Raw genomic sequence first — 27,639 nt, 5'->3', positions numbered from 1 at the left:
GAAGGAGAGTCGCCAGAGAGAAAACCTAAGACGGCTCAAAGAGTGGGGAGGGCTCAGACAGAATGTATGGAAAACTTTCTTGCCAAAATCACAAAGCTCAGCAGGGGGAAAAAAAGAGATCCTGACCGAGATGCCACCAACCACAGTGTAAAAGTTTAGAATCTTAACCACGACCCAGTCCTGGGATTGTAACTCCTCATGCAAGGGTCCCCTGCTTGGCCTCAGAAGTTTCCATCTTTGACAGCATGAGCTCAGAAAATCTGTGGACCCATCAAGACCAGAATGATCAACAATCATCAGCACTCTCTTGCATCCCAGCTTCCTCACCTTTAAAGAGAAGATACCTCACGTGACAGGTTGTTGTAAGGAACAGGTTAATTCCTGTTGAGGAAACAAAAGAGTGCCTAGCCTATCACTGACACATTCATTGAATGTTAACTGCTATTACCATCATCCAAGCTACCTTAGAGAGATGTGGAGATGAAGGGCAGGGCTGGCAGAAGGTTTATTTCACATTACTTCCCACTGTCAGCTTTCAAAGACTCTCGCCTATGTTTTCATTTTCAACTGAGAAAGACATCAGCCATTCCTTCAAAGTTCAATACCAGACAATAGTGTAAACAAGAGAGGTATTAGGGAACCAAGCTCTATATCATGAAAGAAAATTTGATCCCTCCATGTAGCAAACTCAATGATTCACCAAAATACTGACAAACTTCCAGAAAAACTTCCCAAGACAGATACAATTTTATAATCCCAATGGACAACCTAGTCTCAATTCAAAATACTCAAATGTGCACATAATTGCCATTTCCTTCAGTTTAAAAAAAATGGAGAGACAGTCATTTATGAACAAATATACAAGTTGTAAAAACTAAAATTAAGGATATCTTACCAAGTTGAGGGCCATAGACAGCATGGTGGTATCCTCTCACTTCATCCTACAAATAAGATCAAAGGAAATAATCCAATTTTAGTAATGCTTCTCAGCTAAAATGAGACACGACAGACCTCAATAACCTATCTGTGAGACTCCCCCAAATAGGCAAATTCATCTACAAAGGGCAAGAGAAGACTGAGGTAGAGAGAAGGATGAAGCTTTGGAGAAATAAGCCAATGAAAAGCTTGATCTGTTTGGCAAAATAACCGCAGAAGAATAAATGAGGAAACAAAGCGAGGTGACTCCCTTGGTGTTTTCTGTCTATGCTCATTTTGTTCCATGAATGAGCTATGATTTAAGGACTTCAAGATTCAGAGTCAGAATGCATTAACTGTGAGTGAAATCAGGGAAGGTTACGTATTCATGTCCTATACTGCCAATGGAAAACATCGATGTTGATGCAAGCCTTGAAGTAAATAGTGAACAGTTGAATACCCAATGAGTTCTACCAACCCTCTAAGGTTAATCTAAAATTGTTGTCTGCCCCTCACATATCCCTCCTGTCCACCTGAAGATGCTTTCACAGGTCACATTTGTGTGAGCCGATGAGCCAAATCTTAGCTTCTTCCTCATAGCACCCCAAGGTTTTCAACTGTTTGTTGCCACCCTAAAAACTGGAAGGCAGGTATTTGTAACCAAGCCTCTGCTAAGAACTGAGCCACCACCTCCTCCATCAGCAAGAAGTTTACAGCTTCAATCAGATGGATTCTGTGAAGCACCTGGTCCCCATCAACCACGTGTGTCACGCTTCTGATAACACAATATACAGATGTCACTCACCTCTGCGTTTTCCAAAGGCAAAATCCATCTTCAACCAACCATTTCCCAGGCTGCTCCTACAGATGTGGTTTATATATGTATAAACAGAAATCAAATGTGCAATTTTTATGTAAGTGAAGAGAAAGCAGACAGTGGGGAATGGTTCTCCTGCCGAACATAAATAACGTTTGCTTAAGCACAACGTTGAGGAGGGCCTGAGAGATCGCACGGTCAGCGTCCAGACCAGAAAGCATGCCTGGGAAACCTGCCCGCCTCTCCAAGATGACATAAACAGCCCTCCTCCAGGCCTCTATGATGGCCAGGGCTGACCTCGCTCCAAACCCCACAAAGGAGAGTAGACAAGCTGTGAACAACTTAGTTGCCAGGTGAGCAACTCTATGAAAGCCTGAATGGTCAAGGCAGGGAGGCGAAGTGAGTCATGAGCTTGGTTTTCTTCCCTCAATCCCCACCACCATTTTTCAAATAACAATGAAAGGGCCAGGAGATGACTTAGCTGAGGTCAGGCGAAGGATGGTGAAGGATGGTGAAGTTGGTCATCAGTCATCCAGGTGGCCTGGCCCCACAGCTGGAGCTCAGCACATCACCGTGCCAGACACAAAGCAGGTGCCAGGCTCGTGGGCCAGTCACTCCTGAGCTGCCTTTCTTTGCCTGCACTGGCCCTCCCTACCGGCACGAAAACAGGCAAGACCACCAGCTGAGAGCACAGCCCCTCGACCTGGACCCTTCTGCACGGTGAAGTTCCTGGCCCAGCTGGGATGGAAAACCATCGAGCTGTCCATCCAGGCCTAGTGGGCCTCACTCTGCTGGCCCCGCCAGGCAGTCGTCCGTCTCATCTCATCTCATCTCCGTCTCCCTCATCTCTTTTCCCATTACATACCTTTCCTCTCCCTCAGAGTCTGACCAACTCTATCTGTACCAGCTCTGTGCCAGGCCCAGGCCAAGCCCTGAAAACACAGGGGTGAAAGCCTCCTCCCTGTCATGAGCCCAAAGGAGCTCAGAGTCCAACCAGGAAAGCAGATACATCCCACCACAGATGCCAGTGCATCCTGCTCCTCCACATTTGGGGAATTCTCCAGCCCAGTTTTCTTCTTCATTTGGTTCTTTCCACAGTCAGCAGGCAGGGGTTGCTTTTATTCCTGACTCTCTCCCACTGGGGCTTTTGCAAAGGTATCCTGACTGGACTCCTTACATTTGTTCTGTCTCCTCCAATTCACTACCCATATAGCAGCCAGAACTAATGTAATATTGCCTGCAAACACATCAACATAAACTGATGGCTGTCTGCAGAAGAGACTTAAACCACACCCTAGGGCCAGCTAGCTCATGTTTAATTGTCTAATCATAAATCTACTCTCCTGCAAGCATTTCAAATATTGTTATCTTCCTCTGCACCAGAGGGTCTGTTAATTACCCAAAGTTCATTAATTACACATCAGTGAATTAGTTGTATTGGCAGATTGGAAAGGGCACACAAGCACCACAGCCCTTATAAACAGTCTAAGTATCCAGTAAACCCAACAGCCTAGAGCTCCAAGTCTACCCCCCAACTCTTGCTTGATCTAACCAGAGAAGGTTTGGGCTGATTTTATCATAAGAACATCCACCTTGGAATAACTGTCAGAGTGCCTAGGGCTGGAACAATAGGACTTATTCAAGTTCACAGAGCACTGGGCAAGCTTGTGGGCACTTTATGGCTCGTACCTGATATGCTTCCCTGGTGGCTCAGATGGTAAAGAATCCGCCTGCAATTCAAGAGACCTGGGTTCAACTCCTGGGTCAGGAAGATCCCCTGGAAAAGGGAGTGGCTACCCACTCCAGTATTCTTGCCTGGGAAATCCCATGGACAGAGGAGCCAGGCGGGCTACAGTCCATGGGGTCACAGAGTCAGACACAACTGAGAGACTAATATACAAGCCTAATATCAGAATTTGGTGTGAGATGGTTTCCACTGAAACATACCACCTTAAGGAATGAGGCGGTGTAAGTGGAAACTGAGAGCTCCAGCCTTTTTTTTTTTTTTAATAATTTTATTTTTAGCAGTGCTGGGTCTTTGTTACTTCACGGGCTTTTCTCTAGTTGCGGTGCTCGAGCTTCTCGTTGCAGTGGCTTCTCTTGTTGCGGAGAACTGGCTCTAGGACACATGGGCTCAGTAGCTGCAGCTCCCAGGCTCTAGAGCACAGGCTCAACAGTTGTGGTGCTCCGCGGCATGTGGCATCTTCCCAAATCAGGGATCGAACCCGTGTCTCCTGCATTGGCAGGTGGATTCTTTACCACTGAGCCACTAGGGAAGCCCTCTAGCCTTTCCTGATGGAGCTCCTATTTTCCCAAGATAAACTAGAAATTATTGGTCAGCCAAATGGCTTAAATTCATTCACCAAGAAATCTCAAAAGACGATTTGGGTTACACCAGTCCTCTGTTCTAAAGCCTTCTACACCTTCCTACTGTTGTCAGGATAAGGAACAGACTCAGTGAAATGCCCCAAGGCACCCTGCAGCAGCCCAGCCTCATCTCTACGTGACTAACCTCAGCTCCCTGGAGACTCCATGTTCCATCTTCCTTCCCCTTCTCATCTTCCATGAGCCATGGAATGCCAACCACCACAGCCACCACCACTTACTCTTCACTTGTGAGTTGTCTTGGCACCCAGGGCAGGGAAAATATGGAGGCTTTAAGATGTTTGCTTCTTAAAGATTTCCTAATTTTACAGTACTTTCCCCCACTGCCTTACAGCCAAGGTAGAAAGCTGAGGCTCTCAGTCCTTTGTCAGCCCACAGAGACACAAAATCAGGGCCAAAGGTAGGAAACCCTGTGTTCACAAAGCATCTCTCCCCCCTCTGCCCCCTTTCTCTTCCCTCATCACACACATCCACTTATTTCAGGGCCAAGTTTGGACTTGTGGCTGAAAAAAAATAAAATGACGATTATTTACCATACCCCCTCTTCTAAATAGAGTGGCTACCCACAAATGCTTCTTGTTTCACTGAAAAGATGATGATGGGTGAAAATAAAGAAGACTGCAACCAAGAGAAGATGACACTGTGTAACCCTATAAAAGGATGAAGAAATCCTGAAAGACAAGATCTGGGTGACTGTGGCTGGAGGGGCTGGGGAAGAGGAGACAGCGGAGCAAAGTGGGAAGGTGAGGGGAGTCCCACATCATCAGGATAGTTACAAGCTCCAGGGAGCCATCACCATTCTCCAAGCTGACTCCCATCCTTCTCCTCCTCCCTCACAGCACCCAACACAATTATAATTACCTGTCCAATCCTGGTGATCTTCTGGGAACTCAGAAGATCTTTCTTTCTGTACTTCAGGAAAGAACCCAATATCCCTATAAAAGTTGTAGGGGAGGAAGGAGGGCAGAAAGAGGACACATTTCTAGAAAACCCTAGGATGCTCCAGTCACCCCTGAGCTACTGGATCCACAGTGGTGAGTGGAAGTGCCAGGCCCTCCTGGCTGCAAGGGCCCTCCTACACCTCACTGCCCATATGAATGATGGTCCCGCACTCAGACATCCCAGCCCAGCCTCCTCGACCTCAGTGGATGGCAGCTCCATCCTTCCAGTTACTCAGATCGAAGGTTCTGGAGTCATGCTTGATTCCCTCTTCATCTCACTCTACCTTCAGTCAGCCACTCCATGTGGTCTACCTTCAGAACGTGCCAGGATGGGCCACTTTTCTCACTGCCCCCAACTCCACCAGCCAGGCATCTTTCTCTAGGTAAGAAGCCCCCTACCAAGCCCTGCTGTTACCCTGGCCCACTGCTGCCCCTCAAAGCATGCGACAGGGTGACCACAGTGACAACTAATAGAAACCTGATCCGGGCACTTCCCAGTTGCAAGTTTAATATTGGCTCGCCTTGGAGTAAAAGCCAGATTCCCGGCGGTGGTCTCTGCACTGGCCTGGCCCTGGCCTCGGGACCACTCCCTGGACACACCTGGACTGAAATATGCTCATGTCAGGGCCTGTGCTCTAGCTATTCCTAAGCAGCCTTCTCCCTTCCTTTGAAACTCTCAAGTCTCCCTTTCTCAGTGAGGCCCACCCTGACTACTCCGTTCAAGACACCCTGGGTCTCCCAGAACTCCCAGGTCCTCTTAATCCTGATGACCTTTTCCTTTTACCATGGCTCTTATCACCTTCTAAGTTACCATACACATGATACTTTTTATCATGTGTTTATTATTGCATTTATATTATATATTATACATTATTAGATATACATATTTGTTGTTGTTTAGTCACTAAGTCGTGTCCAACTCTTTTGCAACCTCCGTGGACTATAGCCTGCCAGACTCCTATGTCCATGGAATTTCCCAGGCAAGAATTCTGGAGTGGGTTGCCATTTTCTTCTCCAGGGAATCTTCCCAACCCAGAGGTTAAACCCACATCACCTACATTGGCTGGCAGATTCTTTACCAGTGAGCCACCACGGAAGTGCATGTTAGTTTTACAGTATATTTTTGTTTGTCTCTCCCCGACTAGACAATAAGCCCCACGAAGGGTAGGATCTGCATCTTCTCTGTTTACTGATTAGCCCAAAGCATCTAATAAATATTTTCTGAAGAGATGACTAAATCTATGTATGCACGTATGTACAGATGGCAAGAAAAGGAGAAGTGTGCCCAATGCTGTGACAGATGGGGCATCCTGTCCCTCCTAGTGCTGGAGCTAAGACAGCAGTTGTGGGGCAGAGGGGAGAGGGAGGCGTATCCAGGGAGAGGGGGCACATATGACGCGACGTGTGGAGGGAGAAGGCAAGGTTCCTGAGCAACCACCCACCAGACCAGGGACTCACTGGATGCAAGCTTGCTGGGAAACTGGAGAACGCCTACAGGCTGTCTGGATGGGTCCCCCGGGGGTGGCCCCGGGGCAGGAGGGTGGTGAGAACTGTAGCTGACCCAGGAGTCTGGGGAAAGGGCTGCACAAACACTGTCATAACCTCAAGTCAGATGGACCCCCGGGGCAGCCAGGCACACAGAGGTAGGACGTACAGCCATCACCAGAGCCCAGGACGCTGCCTCCCTTTGAGAGCTCATAACAAAACCAACACAGTAGATGGACCGTATGTTAGCAGATCACAAGATGAAAATATATTTTTCCTTGGAAAATCCCAAGGGATCTTTTTCTAGAGTCTAAAGTGATTATTTTAGATTGAAAGCTTAAAATACAAAAAATCTCTGCAAATAACCTTTATCTCTGGATATAATCATTCCTTTTTATATATTTGACTTGTAAAGCAAGTGAGCATCATGTAAAGAAGTCCTATTACAACTTAATCCATATTTTTATATCTGTGTGTGAGTGTGTGGGGTGTGTCCAGAAGTAATTCTTAAGTCTGAATGCTAACTCAGTACTAGGTACAGTGAAGAATCACTCATACAGACATAGTTCTTTCCATCTTATTCTTTCAGAGGCCACACACCTGCAAACTGAATGGCCCCTTGAACACTCCAGGGGCCTCCCTGGCGGTCCAGCGGCTGTGCTTCCTCACTTCCAACACAGGGGAGCATGAATTTGATCTCTGGTGAGGGAACTAAGGTCCCACTCGCTACACAGTGTGGGCAAATAAAAACTTTTTTTACATACAGCATTCCAAATTGTGTTCTTTTTTCTCAACCTCCAGCGTCTCTTGCTTCTATCTAACTAGCATCCTCCTTCGTCCAAATCCAAGATCAGATCAGTCGCTCAGTCGTGTCCAACTCTTTGCAACCCCATGAATCGCAGCACGCCAGGCCTCCCTGTCCATCACAAATTCCCGGAGTTCACTCAGACTCACGTCCATCGAGTCAGTGATGCCATCCAGCCATCTCATCCTCTGTCGTCCCCTTCTCCTCTTGCCCCCAATCACCCCCAGCATCAGAGTCTTTTCCAATGAGTCAGCTCTTCGCATGAGGTGGCCAAAGTACTGGAGTTTCAGCTTTAGCATCATTCCCTCCAAAGAAATCCCAGGGCTGATCTCCTTCAGAATGGACTGGTTGGATCTCCTTGCAGTCCAAGGGACTCTCAAGAGTCTTCTCCAACACCACAGTTCAAAAGCATCAATTCTTCAGCACTCAGCCTTCTTCACAGTCCAACTCTCACAGCCATACATGACCACAGGAAAAACTATAGCCTTGACTAGACGGACCTTTGTTGGCAAAGTAATGTCTCTGCTTTTGAATATGCTATCTAGGTTGGTCATAACTTTTCTTCCAAGGAGTAAGCGTCTTTTAATTTCATGGCTGCAGTCACCATCTGTAGTGATTTTGGAGCCCAGAAAAATAAAGTCTGACACTGTTTCCACTGTTTCCCCATCTATTTCCCATGAAGTGATGGGACCGGATGCCATGATCTTTGTTTTCTGAATGTTGAGCTTTAAGCCAACCTTTTCACTCTCCACTTTCACTTTCATCAAGAGGCTTTTTAGTTCCCCTTCACTTTCTGCCATAAGGGTGGTGTCATCTGCATCCAAGGCATCATTCAAAAACATCTTTGCTGTTCACAAGGTTTGTTTTACAAATGTCATTTCCTCCAATGTCCTGAGCAAGGCTGTGAGTAATTGGCCAAGTTACTTAACCTCTCTGAGCCTCAACTCCCTGCCTGGACAGGAGAATAACAAACACAGCAGGGCTGTGTGTGGATAAAATGAGGTGGTGTGTGCTGGTGCTGTGGGAAATCGACACAGGAGTTCGCACTTACGTCCCCTGTCCCATGCGTGAACATTCCCAGGTTCCCTGGGCCTTGTACTTGGCTGTGCCATAACCTCCCATTTATCAAGAAGCCAAACAACCTCAGTGGCTGGTGAACAGGATGTTTCAGCACTCAGAGCTGACCCCGAGGCCCGGCAGAATCCACTGGGTTTCTGCATCATCAAAAAAAGGTCCAACCACATGTTTGCAAGCGTGTGTTGTACTACATTCTAAACTTCTTTGAAAAAAAAAGTGCAATGATCTCTTGGCAGCGTTTCTCCATGTATGCTCCAATGGGTCTTGCACAACAAAAGGACTCTGTTGTCAGAGTTGGAAACTGTTGTTTCCTGCTCAACATCCATCCCTTGCTTCCCTGGAAACCACATCCCAGTTTTCTCTGGGGCAGCCCCCTCACCCCAGCTCTCCTACAGTTCATGTAGTTTTCATGGGATTGACCCCACATGTGTATACACTGCTCAGTCCAGGGGTGTCTGGGTGATCCTGGCCCAGAGAATGAGTATTTTCCATTTCCCTGGCCAGGGCCATCAGTTCAGGGAACAGCATGAGACTCAGCCAAGCAAGAGAGACTCAATTCAGGGAAGTTTACTAGAACCACTGGAAAGGAGAAGCACTTTAGCTAAAAGGATGCTGTAAACTCACAATTGCTGGAAGCTACCATGTAGAAAGGGCCTGAGAAGGCATGTAGAAAGGGCCTGAGAAGGCAATGCAGAGGGAAAGAACGCTCCTATGACAGCATTCAAGCCCCTGGTTCCAGCTATGCCTGAAGGCCACAGACAAAGCTCTAGACCGCTCAACCGCCTGAACCAACAAATACTCTTTTTTAGTTTGAGTACTTGTAATTACAAGAATTCTAATTCACGGCCTGGAATATACAAAGTTAAACAAGGTGCCTTTACTATAGAAAGTGAAAGAAAGTGAAAGTGAAGTCACTCAGTCGTGTCCGACTCTTTGCGACCCCATGGACTATAGCCTGCAGGCTTCTCCGTCCATAGGATTTTCCAGGCAAGAGTACTGGAGTGGGTTGCCATTTATAGGGCTTCACAGAGACTTCAAAGGATCAAAATGCATCATGCATCTCCAACAGGAGGATATAATAGGCAGCCTCTCCCTGATCTACATGTCCAATGAACATATTTGAAGACCATATCCCAGGGCTGGTATTCCACAGAAAAGACATTGGGCTGATACACATTACCTGTAGGTTAACCTTATATTAAAATACTCCAAATCCCCATTCCCTTTTATTCTGAGACAAATGGGAATTTATTTTTCTAACACTGTTGATGCATTTACCCAGACTTTTAAAATGTGTATGATTTTTTCTTCTTTTTACTAAATTGGGGTCATATGCACAAACTGTGGTGTATTTTCCAGACTCAATAAAATATGTATGCACATACGTGTGTGTGTGTGTGTGTTATACTGGGATGATTCATGAGCTGCCATGCTTTTGAATACTGCATTTTTTAATAGTCTTTTTTTTTTTTTGGCCTCTAGTCCCAGTGCCAAGCTATTAGTTGTCTGTGCTTTCTGTTCTAAATGTGTCATACTAGCAGCAGTCTTTCTCACTCTTCTGTGGGCTAATAAACAGGGAAAAAACTCATTGGAAGTCTGTGTGTGTGTGTGTGTGTTTTTTTTTTTTTTAAAGTGGAGGAGAGGGGCCAATATGCTGAGAGTGCACACTGTGTAAAGTACCTGAGTTTCCACACATGAAATGCATGTCAATGACTTTGGCAGCTTACAAGATGCTTATTTCCAGGTCTTGCCTCAGTTTTGGACAGCTGAAGTTTCCAAATAACTGACCTCTGAATGTAAGAGGTGTTACAATGCTTAGCCAAGAATTGAGTCTCTCCAAGTCAACAGTAAGCACCGTGCCCTGCTTAGAAACTCAAGTGAAAAGTTTTGTTGTTTTTTTAAGCCCAAGAGAGCCTATTGCCCAAAAAATTCCATTTCTTAGTTTATAAGTCATTCACTGGCATAGATGTGTCAAACTGCAGTCATTTTACAGGCATTTTGTCTGCCTTAAGCAGCTACTTGCCTGTTTAAAGGGTGTTTGCAGGCTCCTCTGTTTTCTGCTCCTATAACATGAAATGCCTTCCCAGGTGGCACCAGTAGTAAAGAACCTGCCTGCTAATGTGGGAGACGCAAGAGATGGCAGTTCGATCCCCAAGTCGGGAAGATCCCTGGAGGAGTGCATGGTGACCCACTCCCATGTTCTTGCCTGGAGAATCCCATGGACAGAGGAGCCTGGTGGGTACAGTCCATGGGGTCGCAGAGTTGGACATGATTGAAGTGATGTAACATGCATGCATTGGGGTCACATAGAAGAAACCAAGCTTCACCCCATCATTGAAAGAACAACCTTGGTCCTGATGAGGTAGGCAGGTCACAGGTATACAGACAGGCTGTCTGGTTTGGGCAGCAAAAGCCCAAGAAAATCAGTGTTTTAGATTCAGCCACAGGAGTGGAAAGTTCCCGAATCCTTTCAGTTAGCATCAAGCTGTGTTTGCTGCCACTCCTCAAGACCTGACAAGGAAAAGCCATCAGTACGTCTCATATTAGCACCCTAGGGCCCAGAGGCAGGGACCCAGGCACCTGTGGCCCAGAAGGAGGACTTAAAGAGGAGCCCAGCTTAGCACTACCCTGATGCCTTTTCCAGAATCCAGAGCACATGTTCTGAAAGGTTCACAGTCTCCTAGGCTCCCCCAGGGCACCCTCAAAGTGCGGAGCGGACAACCACCTGCTCAGCCAGCCATGTGGAAACTCTGAGCTTGTCCGGCCAAAGAAAATGCCTCTGCCGGCCCCCACCCCCAGCGCATATGCTCAGAAGGGCCTCTGTCCTCTGCTTCAAGGTCTGAGGACCAGATGTGCGCCTGGGTGATGGCCTGGCAGGTCTGAGGAGCCAGGGGGCCATTTAATCCTCAATTAGGACCCGTACACATCCCACCAGCCCAGCTACTTCCTCACGACAGCTGCACAGCTGAAAAGCTCTTTTGGAGATTATGGATCACTCAGTGCATCTTCAAGCCCTAAATGACCAGATCGCCAAAAGAGAGCACCCCTCTGGGAAGGGTCTGTTGTGCTGATCCTAGTGCCTTTGAGCAATCTGCTTCCCTTCTGCGTTACAGGTAGAAGTGTGGAAGAGGGTGGGGAGGACAGCTGCTCTGGTAACATTACTGCAAATACTTTTAGGGCAGTGTGACTACAAATGAAAAGGTATTTGTAGACAGAGCAGGGAGTGCTGGCTCCCTCGTCACCCCCAAGCAAGGCCCTGGCCAGGACTGATGCCCCTGGTGTCAGAACTGGGCTGTGGTTTCTGCTTCAGTAGAAGGCTCTCTCTGAGCCCCGAGACCCTCCTCCATGAAACCGCTGGTGATGTCTGAAACGGGTAAGGAGGACAGCAGCTGGGGCCGAGGATGGAGTGGGAGAATGCTGTCCAAAGCCATATGCACAGCCTTGGGGAACAGCCTGGGGTTTAGAAGGTAGTGGCCCAAGATCCAGGACTCTCTTCACGGCAAACAATAGCTGACCTGGTACGTATTCTATGCTGACTGCCCACGTTCACCTTTCAGTCCCTTCAGGGGAAAAACTCACCCTCCAGGTGCACTTACCAGTGGAGAAGACCCCAAGAAAGTCCATTAGTCTTGCTCCACCTTCAGTGGGCTCTCTGCCCAGGCAAGGGTGGCTGCCAACTCGAGCTCATCTCCAGCATACCCCCTCACATACACCATTCAACTCTTTTAAGCAATAATGAAATTATAAAATACCATAGTGAAGAAGATGGGAGGAGGGTCATCAGTGAACAGGGTTTTCAAAAAAATGGAAGAAGGCAGGAGAGAGACTGAAAAATAATGACTGACAAGCACGGAGCAGACAAGCCCAGAATAAAAATACCACAGGAATGCTGGGGCTGATAAGGAGTGGGTCTGACAGGCAGAATCTGGCAGGAGCTCAGGATCTGAAATAGCAGGTACCACAGAGAGCAGACGGACAAATGGTGCTAAAAGTGGAGCCTGCTGAAAGAATCACTGACAACGGGCCCTGCCTTCCCCAGCCTCTAGCCACTGTCTGGCCTAAGATCTTGGAGCCAAGGCCAAAAAAGGGGGCCCATCTTCAAAGACATTGACTCCTGCAAAAATGCAACAAGCAGTAGATTGGAGATTGGTGCTATGTTTCTATCATAATCGGGAGGCCAACTGGAAAGGGGGGGGCTGATCTTCAAAAAATCCAAGTGATGTGCGAGAGTCTTTAACCACACAGGCAGTCCTCATTGTAAGGTGAACGAGGGAATGAGAGGTGCCCTGGCCACCTAGGCTGCTGACACGAGGCTGCCCTGAGCAAAGCACAGGCAGGAAGACACCATCACTGGCAGTGGCATATCCCAGTAGATGCCCCCAGTCACCATATCACAAACCAGCAGGCCACACTCACTCCACCAGAGTCTCCACACCAACTAACCCCACCACCTCCAGCCCATCTGCCTCACCCTGAGATCCCACTTTCTTCGAGCAGAATAGATCTTTCCCATCTTTGAACTGTAAAAGCCCCGCCTATTCGCTTCTCCAGAGTTTCAGCCCAGAGCATACTGGATTCTGCCCTGGAGCAGGTTCCCTGCTTGGCCATACTTTTCTGTTTGCATTTGATTTCTGGTCTCTAATAATTTTTCTTTTATAACATGCTGAAAGCCTTGGAAACCCTGGAATGTGGTAGGTGATTAAGCTCCGACTTCATTCCCACAAGTGAGAAAGGCATGAAATAAATTATGTGTGTGTATTTCAAGAGAAGACAATGTGTTTGAAGTCTTCCATCATCAGAGTTTGTTGAATAGGATGCTATGGAGTCTTTGAGCAGTGTGCGCACACATGTGCATGGGTTTTCATAACTGTAAAAGAATCTTTTTCCAACAGTCTCTTACATGGGAGCCCAATACATAGAACTGATTACAAGAAGCTGCCATGGGAGATCCTGGGATGGAAATCAAGACCCCATCAGCTCAGATCACTGTCTTTTCCTTTCTTGTGGCCCTAGTAATGTTCTTAAATGACATCTCCAGGCAGTACAGTTACCAACCTCAACTCAGAACAACTAAAAGTAAATGAACTATAAGAAAAAAGGAGGCATTTAACACTATATAAAATATACAAAATTTAAAATATGAGCAGTGGGACTTGCCTGGTGGTCCAGGAGTTAGGAATCCACCTGCCAGTGCAGGGGACACAGGTTCTATCCCCGATCTGGGAAGATCCCACATGCTGCAGAGCAGCTGAGCCCGAGCCACAACTACTAAGTCTGCACTCTAGAGGCCAAACCCCACAAAAGAGAAACTGCAGCAACGAGAAGCCCGAGCACCGCAACTGAGGATAGAGCCTGCTCGCTGCAACCAGAGAAAGCCTGTGTGCAGCAGTGAAGATCCAATGCAGCCAAAAACAAACAAATACTTTAAAATAAGTAAATAAAACGTGAGCAGTTGTCCTTACCTGCACACTTGTAAACACTGAACAATAAAATCACAGGTAGTCGCAGCAGGCAGAATTCAGCAGTCTTCATCATCACCACCACCATTGTCGTCATCCTCATCTACATTTAATAAGTTAAAGATAAGCCATGCCTAAGTGATTGATATATACTCTATCATTCAATCCAAACCACAAAACCATGAGACCAGTATTATCCACATTGTAAAGAATTTGACCAAAGCCCATAGCTAGTGGGTGACAAGGACCAAGATGCAAACCCAGGTCTGCTGGACTCCCCTCATATGCTCTTAGCCACTGTGTTCCACTAGTACCCATAAAAGCCACTTGTGTCCTTCTTTATGTATTTTATGAATTTATTTGTATTAACTACTGTCATAAGAAGGACTGAGAGTAGGAGAGAGCCAATTCCTCAAGTCCTAGAGAGACAGATAAGGCAGAGATGCCCTGGGTGGGTCATCTAGCCTGGAGTCACCATGGAGATGATCCTAAATGTCACAAAGACCCCAAGGGGACTCAGTGCTCCTAAAACAGTCTGATCTATCGATCTTTCTCCAGTTTCTTCCCTTCCTACTCATCAGAAAAGCTTATTAGTTTTGACATTACCACACAATCTTATATAACTATATTAAGAAGCGGGAGAGAAGGAAGGGGTGTAAAAGAACTAAAAATACCTAATCTACCAAAATAGACTAGGTCTAAAATCAATGAGTCAACAGACAACAGTATATATATAACACACACACACACACACACATACTATTATAGGGGGGCTTTCCTGGTGCCTCAGAAGGTGAAGAATCCACCTGCAATGCAGGAGACACGGGTTTGATCCCTGGGTTGGGAAGATCCCCTGGAAAAGGGAATGGCTACCCTCTCCAGTATTCTTTCCTGGAGAATTCCATGGACAGAGGAGTCTGGCAGGCTACAGTCCACGGGGTCTCAAAGAGACATGACTGAGCGATTTTCACTTTCATACTAATATATTAGTATATATACTATGGACTTCCCTGGTGGCTCAATGGTAAAGAATATGTCTGCCAAGAAGGAGATGCAAGTTCAGTTCCTGGGTTGGGAAGATCCTCTAGAGGACGAAATGGAAATTCACTCCAGTATTTTTGTCTGGGAAATCCCACAGACAGAAGAGCCTGGTGGGCTACAGCCCATGGGGTCACAAGAGAGTCAGACACAACTTAGCAACTAAAACAACATTATTAAGGAATTTGAGGGAAAATATTAGTAGAAACAGATCCAATTATTTACAGTTGTTCTCTGGGGAAGTTATAATAGAGACTAAGGGGTGGCTGCTTAAGAGACTCTGCCGTTTTATAAGCATTTTAATACCATTTAGTTTTTCAAATCAAGTGCCAATATTCCTTTGATCTGTGAAAAATGATGAAACAAAAATAATAAAACCTACCCTCCTAAGTGGCCTCCTTTAGCTTAATGGCCTCCAGAAAGGAGTTCAAACAGAGACAGTACAATTTGATATGGTTGGTGGAGCCATGAGATCTGAGTCACTGCAGATGGCAGGTGCCTGGTGTTGAGTCAAGAGCCCTGGATCTTGAAACAGAAGACCTGGGTTCCAGTCTTGGCCTTGGTGCTCCAAGCTCTGTGGCCTTAGGCAAGGTGCATCATCTCTCCGAGCTTCTTTATCCCATAAGGGCAGTCATCCACACCTGATACAACCAAGAGGATTAAATGCCATAAATCCCAATCCAGTGACACAAACTAACCTCACGGTAAGAAGACAATGAGTGGGGACCTGAAAGTCTGGGCCAGGGAGGTGAGAGCCATGGAAAGATAGACTTGAATAAGACATACAGGCTTCTTGCCCATGAACCAGGCACTGAACTGAAATTTCCTTTCCCCTCCATGCTGTTTCCCAGTTCTCTGATACCACGGAGTATATTTTAGGGTTCTACAGACTCAAAAGAGAGGCAGATAACCCAAGCGTCAATCTGCATCCCCCTGGATGAGGCTTACACAGACCTTGAACCCATCTGATCCCTGCCTGGGCCATCTTGAACAAAGTCCCTCCTTGACTCCTTTTAATTTAAAAAAAAAAAAAAAAATTTCTCCAAATTCCTTAACCTTAGGATCAAACCTTAGGCCCCAAAGAGGAACCTCCAACCCTTTCTCCATTATCACTATGTCACACTTTGTGAGAGGCCTGGTCATAGCTGTCATTTTAGGACAAGTGGGTCCAGGCTTCCCAGGAATCAGCCCAATGTGCACCATTTTTTCCAGGTTCGGAGCATTTAGAAGAGCTCGTAACTTAAGGGCCAGCTGGCAGCTGCCTGGTTGCCAAGGGCTCCCTTTCTCCCCACCCCCGCCCCCTCCCTGGATTCAGAGCCTGCACTAGCTTGGGAATGAGAGAGGTCTGGCAGTCCATGCTTTCCTAGGACTGCCATAGAACCTTGTCCTTTCCTTCCATCTGTCTCTCTTTTGAGTCTGTAGAACCCTAAAATATACTCCATGGTACCAGAGAACTGGGGAACAGCATGCTGGGTAAAGGAAACTTCAGTTCAGTGCCTGGTTCATGGGCAAGACTCATGACAAGACTCAACCATCAGACAACACTGTTGTTACTGGTATGTCATGATGTAAAGAGGTAGAAAGATGCCCTGTGAAGCAGCCCTCGGCAGAGAGGCCCAAAAACAAGACTCCAGGTCAGGCCTGAGGCACCCCTACCAGGATGAGGAGGCAACAAGAGAGTTAGGCTGAAATATCCCCAGAGGTCGCAAGAGACATGGTCTGCTCTGAGTAGACAGCACGTGGCATGAACACACAGACCTGCAGATTCAATCCCCCCAAAATGAAGTTTATTCTTTGGCACTTCATACTTGGCAAGGGACGATCATAATGTCAATTTATACAACGATTAAACTAGTAAAATACATCTGGATGGGAAGGAAACCTCAGAGACCAGCTTTGATTCCATGAGCACAAGGTAAAGGGCCCAAGATGGGGAGACAGCAGAGGGAGGGTTAGGGGACTTAATTAGCCAGTGATTAAATGTCATTTTCCTTGAGTCAAGTGATTCTCATTTTATTCAAGTGTCCAGGAAATGACGATGAATTTTTTTTTTTCATTTTTGGGGAATTCTTTTTTTTTTTCTTTTTTGGTCCAATGAATAGCTCAACCATATGATTTTATAAGTATTGTGCAATTTCTAAATTACAACCTTTAAAAATCAGGCTGACACTGTCAACTCCTGCTGGTTTGGATTTTCTGAGTCACCTACAGAAAAACGGCTGCTCCGCCGAGAGCCTGTCTGAGAAACGGGCCTGTATATTCTGTGCCCCAAAGCATCTATTTCCTCAAAGATGTAGCCAGGAGGCTCAGGGTATGAAGCCAGGCACCTGCTCATTTCCTTAGGAGTAAAGCTGATGGTGTATGTGGTCTGGCCCTCCACAGGGATATTTCCTTGGGGCCCGGACCAGACGGGCTTGCAGCTTTTGGTCATCATGGGCAGGTGGGGCACGTAGTGGGCTCGTGCGGTGGTCAGGCAGTCCAAGGGCTCAGTGGGAAGGTTCAGCTGGGGGATGGGCTTGGCTGGCTCTGTCCGCGTGCTGGCCCACTGCTTGTAGTCCTCTTTGGTCGTGGTGGAGCCTTCAAAGCGGCCACCCTTCTTGACCGAGAGCGCAGGCCGGCAGGACTCAGCTGGGGCACCCTTAGGGTACGTGTAGTGGGTCTGCACTGTTGTCAAAAGGTCCATCTTCTCTTCAGGAGGGACATACATGGAGGGAGGTTTGGAGAACACTTGGGGCGTTGGCCAGGCTTGGTACTTATCTCGAAATTCAGTGGTGTTGGAGAAGGGCGTGTCGAGCCCATAAGGCCTGGCAGGAGGTTTCAAGCTCTTGGCTGGCTCCCCCATCAGACCCCGGTATGACTCTTTGTGGGTGGTGAGGCTTTCAAAGGGGATTTCACAGGGTCTGAACTTCTCTGACTCATGCACAAAGCGCTTCTCCAAGGGGTGGGCCACGTAGCTCATCTTGTAGTTTGTCAGATCCTCCAGGGGGACGTTACAGAGCTTGGGCACAGCTGGAGGCTTACAGCTCCTGGTGTTCACCAGGCCCTTCATGGAATAGTCGTCCTGCTGTGTGGTGCGACTATCAAACTTGGTTGATGCTGGCCGGTAGTGGTGAGGTGGACGAAGCAGCTCGCGTCTTGGTTGGTTCCAGGGTAAATAGTCGGCTGAAAATAAAGCAGAAGTGTTGATTATTCATAAATCCAATCACTCAACCTACATGTGTTCCCAGAAGCCCCAAAGCCACAAGCCAGTCTTCAGGGAGATGTTACAGGAAACAGAGGAAAACCAGACTAGATCCCTGCCACCACCTCAACCAAGGGCTTGATGTTTCAACTTGGTGGTATTTGCAGATTATCGTGCAGCAGAAGGCTTCTCAGGTGGTGCTGGTGGTGAAGAACCCGCCTGCCAATGCAGAAGATGTAAGAGATGCAGGTTCGATCCCTGGGTCAGGAAGATCTCCTGGAGGACGGCATGGCAGCCCACTCCAGTATTCATGCCTGGAGAATCCCCACGGACAGAGGAGCCTGGAGGGCTACAGTCCATGGGGTCACAAAGAGTCGGACATGACTGACGTGACTTAGCACGCACACAGATGCAGAAAAGACTACTTTATAGGAGTCTCATCACACCCACAATGCTGCATGGAGGGACTGTAGAGGGTCCACGGCCACGAGTGGACCCATGGAACGGATTCCAACAGAGTCCAACTGCTGGTTTTCCCTCATCCGAGAACAGTTCCATTCCTCTAAGGGAAGGTGCCCTCTGTGAATCAGCAAAGAGTGACTGGGAAGGTACATGCAGAGCAGTGAGACCAAGGATTCACAACCCAGCCCTGCTGGGCCACCAGCCAGACATGCTAGGCCTCCTGGTCATCCATGGGGCAATCACCATTACGTTCCTATCATCACACATACACTGCACATACATCAAATACGGCACTCCAGGGGAATAAGGGGGACTATGTTGGCTAACCAACTCTGAATCCACAGGGAATTCTCTTGCCTACAACTTTACAAAGAGAACAAAAGCAGTCTTTGAGGTATATAGCTAATACCAGTGGAGTCCACAGGCACACTTTTTTTAAACAGCTTTCTTGAGGTATAGTTTGTATAAATATAAATGCACCATTTATACTTATATAAATATAAAATGCACCATCTTACACACATAATTTAATAATTTCTACACAGTTGTGCAACAACTTATAATCAAAATCTAGTTATGCCGAATCCCTTGCTGTACCACATAAATTAACAAAACATTGTAAATCAACTATACTTCAATAAAAAAAATTTTTTTAATCTAGTTATAGAACATTTCCATCACCACCCTAAAAATCCAATCAAGCCAATTTGCAATCTTCATTCTCATCCCTGGGCAATAATTAATCATTTCTTGGTCACTATGAATGTGCCTTTTCTGGACATTATCTATAAATGGAATTGCACAATATATCGTGTTTTGTATTGGCTTCATCCACGAAGCATAATGTAAAGGAGGTTCATCCCTGTAACAGCATGCATCAGCTGACTCCCTTTTATTGTTGAATAGTACTGGAATAAATTTTGTTTATCCATTCATCATTTGATGGGCATTTGGATTGTTTTCATCATTTCGTTATTATGAAAATTTCTGCTGGAACATTTATAGACAAGTGTTTGTGAGGATATATCTTTTCATTTTCCTTAGGTCAATACCAAGAAGCGAAATTGCTAGGCTATATGTTTAATTTAGGTTTAACTTTTCAGCATACGGCCAACTTCTCCAAAGCGGGTGTGCCACTTCACATTCCTACCAAGCAATGTATGAAAGTTCTCATTTCTCCACATCTTCAACACTTGTTATTACGATTTGTTTTTTAATTATAGGCATTCTATAGTGGGTGTTTAGCGGTATCTCATTGTATTTTAATTTACATTGCCCTAATGATTAAAATTTTTGAGTGTCTGTGTATGTGCTTGTTAGCCATTCATTTGTCTTTGGTAAAATATCTACCTAAATCTTTTGCCCATTTTCTAACACAGTTGTTTGTTTTATTTTTGAGTTGTGAGTTATTTTTGTATTCAAGACTACAAGTCCAATGCCAGATATGCGATTTGTAAATATTTTTTCCCAATCTGTCACTTACCTTTTCATTTTCTCGCTCAGTTCAATTCAGTTCGGTTGCTCAGTTGTGTCCAACTCTTCCCAACCCCATGAATCGCAGCATGCCAGGCTTCCCTGTCCATCACCAACTCCCGGAGTTCACTCAAACTCACGTCCATTGAGTTGGTGATGCCATCCAGCCATCTCATCCTCTGTCGTCCCCTTCTCTTCCTGCCCCCAATCACCCCCAGCATCAGAGTCTTTTCCAATGAGTCAGCTCTTCCCATGAGGTGGCCAAAGTACTGGAGTTTCAGCTTCAGCATCATTCCCTCCAAAGAAATCCCAGGGCTGATCTCCTTCAGAATGGACTGGTTGCATCTCCTTGCAGTCCAAGGGACTCTCAAGAGTCTTCTCCAACACCACAGTTCTTCGGCTCTCAGTCTTCTTCACAGTCCAACTCTCACATCCATATGTGACCACAGGAAAAACCATAGCCTTAATTAGACGGACCTTTGTTGGCAAAGTAATATCTCTGCTTTTTAATATGCTATCTAGGTTGGTCATAACTTTCCTTCCAAGGAGTAAGTGTCTTTTAATTTCATGGCTGCAGTCACCATCTGTAGTGATTTTGGAGCCCAGAAAAATAAAGTCTGACACTGTTTCCACTGTTTCCCCACCTATTTCCCATGAAGTGATGGGAGCGGATGCCATGATCTTTGTTTTCTGAATGTTGAGCTTTAAGCCAACTTTTTCACTCTCCACTTTCACTTTCAAGAGGCTTTTTAGTTCCTTTTCACTTTCTGCCATAAGGGTGGTATCATCTGCATATCTGAGGTTATTGATATTTCTCCTGGCAATCTTGATTCCAGCTTGTGTTTCTTCCAGTCCAGTGTTTCTCATGATGTACTCTGCATATAAGTTAAATAAGCAAGGTGACAATATACGGCCTTAACGTACTCCTTTTCCTATTTGGAAGCAGTCTGTTGTTCCATGTCCAGTTCTAACTGTTGCTTCCTGACCTGCATACAGGTTTCTCAAGAGGCAGGTCAGGTGGTCTGGTATGCCCATCTCTTTCAGAATTTTTCACAGTTTATTGTGACCCACATAGTCAAAGGCTTTGGCATAGTCAATAAAGCAGAAATAGATGTTTTTCTGGAACTCTCTTGCTTTTTCCATGATCCAGCGGATGTTGGCAATTTGATCTCTGGTTCCTTTGCCTTTTCTAAAACCAGCTTGAACATCAGGAAGTTCACGGTTCACGTATTGCTGAAGCCTGGCTTGGAGAATTTTGAGCATTACTTTACTAGCGTGTGAGATGAGTGCAATTGTGCGGTAGTTTGAGCATTCTTTGGCATTGCCTTTCTTTGGGATTGGAATGAAAACTGACCTTTTCCAGTCCTAGTTCTTGCTAGTATCTTTTAAAACACACAGAGGTTTTTAATTTTTATAAAATTTACTTTTTTCCCCTATGTCTTAGTCTAAAAGATTTAAATTTTTAGCTCTTACATTTAGATCTCTGATCCTTTTTGAGTTAAATTTTTAGTATGGTGTGAAGTAAGGTCTAAGTTCATGTTTCTGCAAGTGGATATCCAATTATCTCAGCACCATTTGTGAAAAAGACAAATTTTCAGCTACTTTGGTTTGATTTTCATAAATAAAATTTAGAATCATACCATGCCAATTTCTTCAACAACAAAAAACCTGCTGAAATTTTGATAGGAATAGCACTGAATCTATAAATAAATTTGGGTGAACTGCACCTTAAACTGCATTGAATCTTCAATCTACAAACATGGATTCTCACTACCTATTTTGATATTATTTCTCATTCTACAAGGCTTCCATTACCCTGATAACCAGATAACCAAAACCAGACAAAGTTATTACCAAAAAAGGAAATCACAGGCCAATATCACTGATAAACATAGATGCTAAAATCCTCAACAAAATACTAGCAAACAGAATCCAACAACACATTAAAAGGATCATATACCATGATCAAGTGAGGTTTATCCCAGGGATGCAATGCATATACTGATACTTCAGTATATGAAAACCAATCAATGTGATACACCACATTAACAAACTAAAGGATAAAAACCATATGATAATCTCAATTGATGTAGAAAAAAAATTCAACAAAATTAAACCAGTTTATGATTAAAAAAAAAAAAAACTTTCCAAAGAGTAGGCATGGGGGAACCTATTCTCAATATAATAAAAGCCAGATACAACAAACCCACAGCAAACATTATTTTCAATTTTTTAAAAACTGAAAGCATTTCTTTAACATCAGGAACAAGATGAGGGTGCCCACTCTCACCACTATTATTCAACATAGTTTTGGAAATTCTATCCACAACAATCAAAGAAAAAGAAATAAAAGGAATCCAAACTGGAAAAGAAGAGGTAAAACTCTCACTGTTTGCAGATGACATGATACTATACATAGAAAATCCTAAAGATGCCACCAGAAAACTACTAGATCTATTTCAATGAAGAATTTAGTAAAGTCACAAAACACAAAATTAATACACAGAAATCTCTTGCATACTTATACACTAACAACAAAAATATCAGAAAGAGAAGTTAAGGAAACAATCACATTTATCATTGCAACAAAAAGAGTAAAATACCTAGGAATAAACCTACCTAAGACAAAAGAGCTGTATACAGAAAACTATAAGACACAGATGAGAGAAATCAAAGATGACACAAACGGTGGAGAGATATACCATGTTCTTAGACTGGAAAAATCAATACTGTGAAAGTGACTATACTACCCAAAGCAGTTTACAGATTCAATGCAATCCCTATCAAAATTACCAGTGGTATTTTTCACAGAGCTGGAACAAAAAATTTTATAATTTGCATGGAAACACAAAAGACCCCAAACAGCCAAAGTAATCTTGAGAAGGAAAAATGGAGCTGGAGGAATCAGGCTCCCTGACTTCAGACTGTGGTCATTGCTTAGTTTCTAAGTCATATCCAAATCTTTGTGATGCCATGGACTGCAGGCTTTTCTGTCCGTGGGATTTTCCAGGCAAGAATACTAGAGTGGGTTGCCATGCCCTCCTCCAGGGGATCTTCCCAACCCAGGGATCTTCCCAACCCAGGGATCAAACTCACGTCTCTTATATCTCCTGCATTGGCAGGAGGGTTCTTTACCAATAGAGCCACCTAGGAAGCCAGCAGACTATACTACAAAGCTACAGTAATCACTATAGTATGGTACTGGCAGTTTTTTCTTTTTAATTGATCTTACTTTTAGGCCTAGATTTCTAAGAGCTACCCTCTATCACAGCATAGTTTCGTAATCAGCCTCTGATTAACCAGAAGTTATACATAAGCACCGTCTTCCTACTGGCTCAGACGGTAAAGAATCCACCTCCAATGTGGGAGACCTGAGTTCAATCCCTAGGTTGGAAAGATCCCCTGGAGGTGGGCATGGCAACCCACTCTGGTATTCTTGCCTAGAGAATTCCCATGGACAGAGGATCCTGGTGGGCTGCAGTCCATGAGATCACAGACTTGGACACGAATGAGTGACTAAGCACACATACTTAGGCACCTTAAGCCACTAAGGTTTTCACCATTTGCTAATGAATCTGTGTGTGAGTTGGAGAATACAGTCAAAGATTGTACAGTTTGCAACTTTTTCCCAGCTTTTGTTTTCTGCCACGCGGTCTCGTATCTCCTCTGCATATGCACCAGGCATCATATTCAGCCACAAAAGATGAGTAAATAACTAGACCCTTTCTCTGATCTCTTGAGCCTGCACACTGCCTTGCCCATAGGCAGTCTTCCAGACCATCAGGAATATGTATGAGCTTCTCAAGGCCCACCTCTGAGTCTGTCTCATTCTCTGAGTCTCTTTGGTAAATTTCTGACTGATCTACTGGTCTGCTGCTTGTTTCAAGTAGTACTGCAACCTCAAACTAACCGCAGAGGCTGTCTTCCCTAATTTTTTTGCCATTAATGTCACTATTGTTTTTACTGAATTGCCTGAGTACGCACTTTTCTCCAATCAGCCCTCACTGGCAGCAAAGTTGCTGGTTTTCGCAGCCTAGCCTGCCCAAGCAGAACTACCACACAGATGGAACTTGAGGGAGGGGTGATGGAAGCAGCCCCAGGATAAAACACCACACATTCCCACTGTTCATAACATTTTTAGTAGTTTTTCTTGAATAAATGGTTCTCAACTTGTTGTACCCCTTTGGTTGAGTTCCAGAGTCCTAAAATGGTTGGTTTTTACTGTTTTGTCCAGTTTTATTGTTGCTTTTTGGGGAGAGAATTTGTCAAGTTCCTCACTCTGCCACGCTGTAAGTCCTGACATCCCCACCCCTAGGCACACTCTTAAGCTTATTTCAGGCTAATAATACTACCAACTATTTATTTTAAATTGGTTTCATTTTAATTGAAAATCTAATCTTTCTCCAAGAGCTATTAATGGCTCTATCAGCATCTTGAAAGCATTAGGGGGCCTTAGAGGGAACCATCTTGCTGAATATAAACCACATGTTTCCCCCTCAGACTTCAAGCCTCACTGAAATGAGGGTATCTACCTGTAGATGCCTACACACTGCCTCAAGGTACATGGGGGTGGGTAGGACAGGGTTTTCTGGCCCTCTCCCATGATGGATGAAGTGTTAAGAAAACAGGTTCCTAAACTGAGAGTTGCCTCATATGATTTCTGATACCCAACAATACAGTGGAAACCACATTATTATCCAACCTCCCAACTTCCTCCACCCAGCGTATATAACAAAAAAACCTCAGAATTCCACATGACAAACCATTCACATGCCTGAAAAGCCATCAGTAAAAGCCCTTCAGGGCCAGGGTGTCATGTGCGTAATTGGCAAGAACCTCTTTAAAAGGGATTCCATTCAATAATGTGTCTAAAAAAAAAAAAAAATAGCTAAACCTAAAGCTGAGCATCAAGTAATTACACTCTCAATCTTTCCAATTGCACAGTGTTTTGAAAATGCCAAAATTACAACCAAATGCTGCTGGAGCAAATTTTACTAGTGGTTTTCTGGAGGCCAGTAAAGGCACTGGCCATAAGAGTAGTAAGAGAAAAGTTTGCATATTTTTCCTATGCAACAATAGCAAGCAGAGCATATAGACATAACATAGATGCACCCATTGAAATACATCTATTTAATGACCTTGATCTTTGGTTTCTACCCCACCTTCCCTTTGGAAGGAGAACCAATGTATAGACACAAAACCATAAAGACTGCTACAGAAGACTTATTAAAGCAATACTATTTCCATAAGAGAAACAAGTCATCACATGAGCAATAAGCCAACAGATAAGGCAAGGATGTCGCCCCTCAAACGTGCATGAGGTTGTGCAGGAGGCAAAGAGCAAACGTCCTGGGCCTTCCCCAAGCTTCACTCCTGCCCTCGGCCGGCACCCGCCGAGTAACAGACCTGGTGGGGATATGTGCAACTGTAATGCCAAACTATGTCACCGGGAGCCCTTGTAAATAGAGACCTAGAAGTATTCATTCATTTATTACCTCACTAAACACATCTTCACCACAGCATCCCCTGTGCTAAAAGTGGAAAATAAATGTTTGGCATTTAAGGCCAAGTTTTGGAAGCCACTATATCCTAGAGGAGTAATGGAAAAAATTAACCACTGAGATTATATGATATGGTAAGTATTATTCAAAAAACTAGGTTACACATAGGTTACAACTGACACCGAATGACAGATGTTTTCTTTGACTACAAACTGAATTGATTTTAAACCTGAATTTCAGAGAACTATGAAACCTACCCTCAGGTACATATGTAGCCAGAATAAACCCAAAAGGTCTAAGCATGCCTGGTTCAGAACAGTCCTGTTGCCATTTCCTTCAGTCTGTGTAAGTACACTTTTGGTAGGAATGTAAGTTGGTGCAGCCACTAAGAACAGTATGGAGGTTCCTTAAAAAACTAAAAACAGGGCTTCCCTGGTGGCTCAGTGGTAAAGAATCCACCAGCCAATGCAAGAGACATGGGTTCGATCCCTCATCTGGGAAGATCCCACATCCATCTGAGCAATTAAGAGTGTGTGCCAAAATTACTGAGCCTGTGCTCTAGAGCCCAAGAGCCGTAACCACTGAAGCCCACGTGCCCTAGAGCCCATGCCCCACAACAAGAGAAGCCACTGCAGTTAGAAGCCACACACTCAACCGGAGAGCAGCCCCTGCTTGCTGAAACTAGAGAAAAGCCTGCACAGCAGTGAAGACCCAGAACAGTCATAAATAAATAAATAAAAGTATTTTTTAAAAAAGAGTGAGAACGTATCTTTTTGGGGGGAAAAAATGAAAAACAGAGCTGCCATTTGATCCAGCAATCCCACTACCGGGCATGTATCTGGGAAAAAAAAAAAAAACAACAACAATTTGAAAAGATACATGCACCCTCAATGTTCATTGCAACACTATTTACAACAACCAGGTCATGGAAGCAACCTAAACGTCCACCAACAGAGGAGTGGATAAAGAAGATGTGGTACATGTATACAATGGAGTATTACTCAGCCATAAAAAAAAAAAAAAAATCATGCCAATTGCAGCAACATGGACGGACCTAGAGATTATCACACTAAGCGAAGCAAGTCAGATAAATACAATATGGTATCACTCATATGTGGAATCTAAATAAAAGCATACAAATAAACTTATCTATAAAATAGAAATAGAATTACAAATGTAGAAAATAAACTGTTACCAGGGGGACAGAGGGAAGGAATAAACTGGAATACTGGGATTGACATATACACGCTATTATATATAAAATAGATAACAAAGAAGGACCTACTCTATAGCACAGGGAACTCTACTCAATACTCTGTAATGGCTCATATGGGAAAAGAATCTAAAAAAGAGCGGAGTCGATATATAACTGATTCACTTTGCTGTACAGAAGAAACTAATACTACAGTGTAAATCAACCGTACTTCAATTTAAAAAAAAATGTAAGTCTGTGCCAGCAGACAAATTTCTGGTACCTATTAACTGCTTTTAAAAAAAGAAAATAGGGTTTTCTCAATACTAACTTTCTCAGTAAGGCAAAGTCAGCCATGACTCAGTTTTACCAGTAGAATACTATTCTCTGGTTTGCAGAGGGTAATTTGAGATGTAAATGTTTGGAGAAGGGGAAGAATATGGCAGATTAGATATTTTTTTCTGTGTGTTGATTTTGATGGGGGATTATTTTGCGGGAGGAGAGGAGGGAGATGTCCTTTTAAATAATACCACTGGGATACTCCATCCTTGTCAACCACTAAGGAAAGCGGGGAGTATTTCTCAGCCCTAAATCTCTCCTTGTACCCAGGGCAAGGTGGAGAGGGGAAGCTGAGCTGAGCAGACAGCTGTTCTGAGGAGCCTCTGATTCTGTCAAGACTTGTAAATCCAGGAAGCCCACAGGGAGGATGTAGAGAGGAGAGGATGCGGTCAGATGAGCCCTACCAGAAGCCCTGCCTCCTCACCCATCAAAGGGAAGTGCTCACTTGGGCTCTGTTTTTTTCCTGCCTGCTCAGTGTCCATTTTTTGCCCTCCTATAAACACTGGGATGAAAAGCGAAACAGAGGAGCCCTTCAGAGGCCAAAGTGCCACCCCACAACGTGCCTCATT

The 27,639-nt window shown here is 44.8% G+C and overlaps 1 protein-coding gene across 8 annotated transcripts in view; it reads right to left on the bottom strand.

Annotated features, from left to right (window-relative positions):
• Nucleotides 1–27,639, bottom strand: part of SAXO1 (stabilizer of axonemal microtubules 1) — a 162,958-nt gene that overhangs the window by 35,898 nt on the left and 99,421 nt on the right. For 4 of the 8 annotated variants that reach the window (XR_003035905.2, XR_003035908.2, XR_003035907.2 and 1 more), the window contains exons 4-7: nucleotides 17,072–18,084; nucleotides 15,305–15,563; nucleotides 13,888–13,987; nucleotides 896–941 (exon numbers count right to left, since the gene is read on the bottom strand). Coding sequence is in view for 1 of the 8 variants with exons in the window: in NM_001076170.2 (NP_001069638.1) it covers nucleotides 17,081–18,084 (1,004 nt within the window). In the remaining 7 variants the exon portion in view is untranslated. 8 annotated transcript variants of the gene reach the window in all.

The sequence above is a fragment of the Bos taurus genome, chromosome 8 (genome assembly GCF_002263795.3).
Source record: "Bos taurus isolate L1 Dominette 01449 registration number 42190680 breed Hereford chromosome 8, ARS-UCD2.0, whole genome shotgun sequence".
Classification (NCBI taxonomy): Eukaryota; Metazoa; Chordata; class Mammalia; order Artiodactyla; family Bovidae; genus Bos; species Bos taurus.
This window is presented reverse-complemented; position numbering and strand designations above follow the sequence as displayed.